This window comes from Monoraphidium neglectum (assembly GCF_000611645.1).
Source record: "Monoraphidium neglectum strain SAG 48.87 unplaced genomic scaffold scaffold01389, whole genome shotgun sequence".
NCBI classification, from domain to species: domain Eukaryota; kingdom Viridiplantae; phylum Chlorophyta; class Chlorophyceae; order Sphaeropleales; family Selenastraceae; genus Monoraphidium; species Monoraphidium neglectum.
The window spans coordinates 11,820-14,653 of NW_014012239.1; the positions used below are offsets into that span (position 1 = coordinate 11,820).

The 2,834-nt window shown below is 60.4% G+C and overlaps 1 protein-coding gene across 1 annotated transcript; it reads right to left on the reverse strand.

The window, feature by feature from the left end:
* Nucleotides 1-660: 660 nt before the first annotated feature.
* Nucleotides 661-1,668, reverse strand: MNEG_7704 (Protein SYM1; the record flags this gene model as incomplete). The annotated part of the gene is made up of 3 exons (XM_014043826.1): nt 661-1,068; nt 1,397-1,580; nt 1,649-1,668. 3 exons carry the CDS (start codon nt 1,666-1,668, stop codon nt 661-663), a joined length of 612 nt encoding a protein of 203 aa, XP_013899280.1.
* Nucleotides 1,669-2,834: the final 1,166 nt, after the last annotated feature.

The following is a 2,834-nucleotide window of genomic DNA, read 5'->3' on the forward strand; positions in this document are numbered from 1 at the left end:
CACCCCTCCATCAAGTTTCCTATCCCGCACGCCCAAAACTTTCTGCCATGGAAGTTTAGCACGCCATGTGCCGTGTGGCAAACATGCACTAGAACCTGCGCAGGCACAACAAATAGGAACTCCCCCCCCCCCCCCGCACCACTCGAAACAAACCTGTCACCATGCAGTTGCGGCCATCACCATGGCTGCAAGACAGAGCACCGCAGCCGAGGCTCGCATGGCCGCAACCGCCAGGGACTGTTCACCAAGCCGTTCGCTCCCTGCCACTCGAACCAAAAGCTCAATATGTGGGCTCCTTGGAGGTTACTCTCTCACAGCCTGACCGCTTGAGGGCGCCTCACCACTCATCCCCGCCCGATTTGAATCCCAATCGCCACATAAATTACAGGAAAGCAGGCAGGGATTCACCTCATAAAGGTGTGTGGAATGAAAGGGCCAAAAGCAGATACTGTGGCTGGAATGGATGTTTCAATACAAGGGAGTTTAACAGAAGCACGAAGGTCAAGGAACGCAACACCACGACTGCCCCGCTGCCCGGTTTGCTGGAGGACACCATGAGCTGCATTGCAATAGCAAGCACCAATTTGTGCCCGGCATGCAGCAAGAAGATCCGCACAATGCCGAGGGGATGCTGACCCCTCGGCAGCAGCGTGGCATCACCTAGCTCTCTTTCTTCTCTTTCGTGCTGCCGCCGCCCGCGACGCTCACATCTGCCGCTGCCGCCGCCGCCGCTGCCGCTGCCGCTGGCGGCGCCTCCACGCCGAGCCGCGCCGCCAGGTCTGGGAACAGCCGCTCGAACCAGCCATCGTTCGCGCGCGCAAAGCTCATGAAACACGAGTCCAGTATGGTGAACAGGTTCACGACCAGCAGCTGGAACTGAACAGGCACGAGCTTGAAGTTTGCGGCCTGGACCACCGGCCACACGGTCAGCTCCGCGCTGAAGGTCGGCCAGAAGTCGCGCCGCAGCTTCCTCATGACTTCCTCCGGGCCACCGCCCTCGCAGAGCGCCATGTGGGTGAAGTAGCCGGCGACGTGCAGGGGGCCGAAGAGGGCGGTGTCGGCGATCACCTGGGATGAAATAATATAAGATGGGTTGTCGATCAGCCTCGTGGCGCATGGGATGCCAAGGATCACGGGGCAAGGAATCCAGTGGCTTAACCAAAACTTGAAGGTGTGGGCTCGCGCTTCGCAGGCGCTGGTGCGAGGTGCAGAGACGAGCGCCTGCACAGCTGGCCATCTCGTCCATGCGCAGCCCTTGTCCCAGGATGCCTGCGCCTTGTGGCTATGTCCTTCCGCTGCAGCATCCAACACACACACACACACACACACACACACACACACACACACAGAGCAGCAGCAGCAGCAGCAGCTCCACGCATATCTACCAAGGCCTCACCTTGCCGCCGACAAACGCAAAGCTCCCGGGTGTCAGCAGCGCACGCGCCGCCCTGTCCAATGCCATGTACCATGCGTGCCCAACGGGCCCTATGAACGCGGCCCCATAAGCGCAGGTCAGCAGGTTGCGCCGCGCATCAAAAGGCACGTCCTCCAGCTGCTGCGCCAGCGCGTCGCCGGTCGCCCTGCGGGCTCGAGCGCGCGGGCGATCGGGCAGTCTGGCGGTCGGGCGGTCAGGCACCGGGGTGCTCACATGCGCTTGTAAATGGCCATGCATTAGCGTTTTCCAGCTGACAGGGGCGGCGGCGCGCCCCTGTCAAGGCTCAGACATTGTTGCTGTACGGTGACGCTCTGCTGACGACACCAGCCGTTGGCGTTCTTACTCACCACAGAATGCCTGTGGATACAATCTGTGTCCGCCAAGGGTGCTGTGAAAGCTGGTTTGAGTAGGCTCGGAATCCGCGAGCAAGCTGCGCTGCCATGGCTGGCAAGCGCTCTTTCCGGTGTGCCGCACCCGCAGCAGCAGCAGTGGCGGCGGCCCTAGGCAACCCTGGTTTGTGCTTCTGTATACTGGAGAGCCCAGGGGCTTCCAGGGACAGTGCGAGTGGTCGTATGCAGTAGCCTGCTTGTAAACGGAGCCCTTGACGTGGTTGAACTGATACAAGAGCGGGTTGGCGATGTCACTCGTTCACACTACGTTGCGCGGTAACCAACAAAGGCTAGGCAACAAAGCAGGTGATTAGAGACTGGAGCTGTTTCATATAGATTTGAATCAATCGCAGCCGTCGGGAATGATCTATGCGCGCCTGATCAGCGCAGTGTCGGGTCTTCGGCACAAGGCTCTAGTTCCATTGGTATCTTCAAGTAACCCAGTAGCTTCATTAGCAGTCTGCAGGGGCTTCGCGTCCCGACGTAAAGGCGGGATGAGCTCCGGCACCTCTGGCGGGAAGCGCAAGCTCACTGTGCGCGTCCGCTGCGCCGGCCGGAGTGCATGTGGGATCGCCTGCATGCATGCGTGTCGCTCTCACGCGCGCTGATGATGCCGCTGCCTTCCTAAAGCTCAATGAGCAGCATCGATTGCTGGAGTGCAGCTGGCGTGCCGCACCCTGCCGTTCTATGAACAGCTGGCACAAGCAAAACCAAGCTTTTGAGGGCCGAAACGCGCCGGTCAAACCTTGGACCAGCACTCTTGCCGCCCGTCAATGCACCCCAGATCGCGGTGGAGGGCTGCTGCCATGGGGAGCTGGACAAAATCTACGACACGCTGCAGCTGCTGCAGCAGAGGGAGGGCCGAAAGGTGGACCTGCTCATCTGCTGCGGAGACTTCCAGGTGGGAGGGGACGCGCTGATGTGGCGCTGGGGTGCAGCCGCCATGTCATTGGCATGGCGCTGATGTGTTGCTGATGTGTCGTTGATGTGATGACTGATGAGTGTCGGGC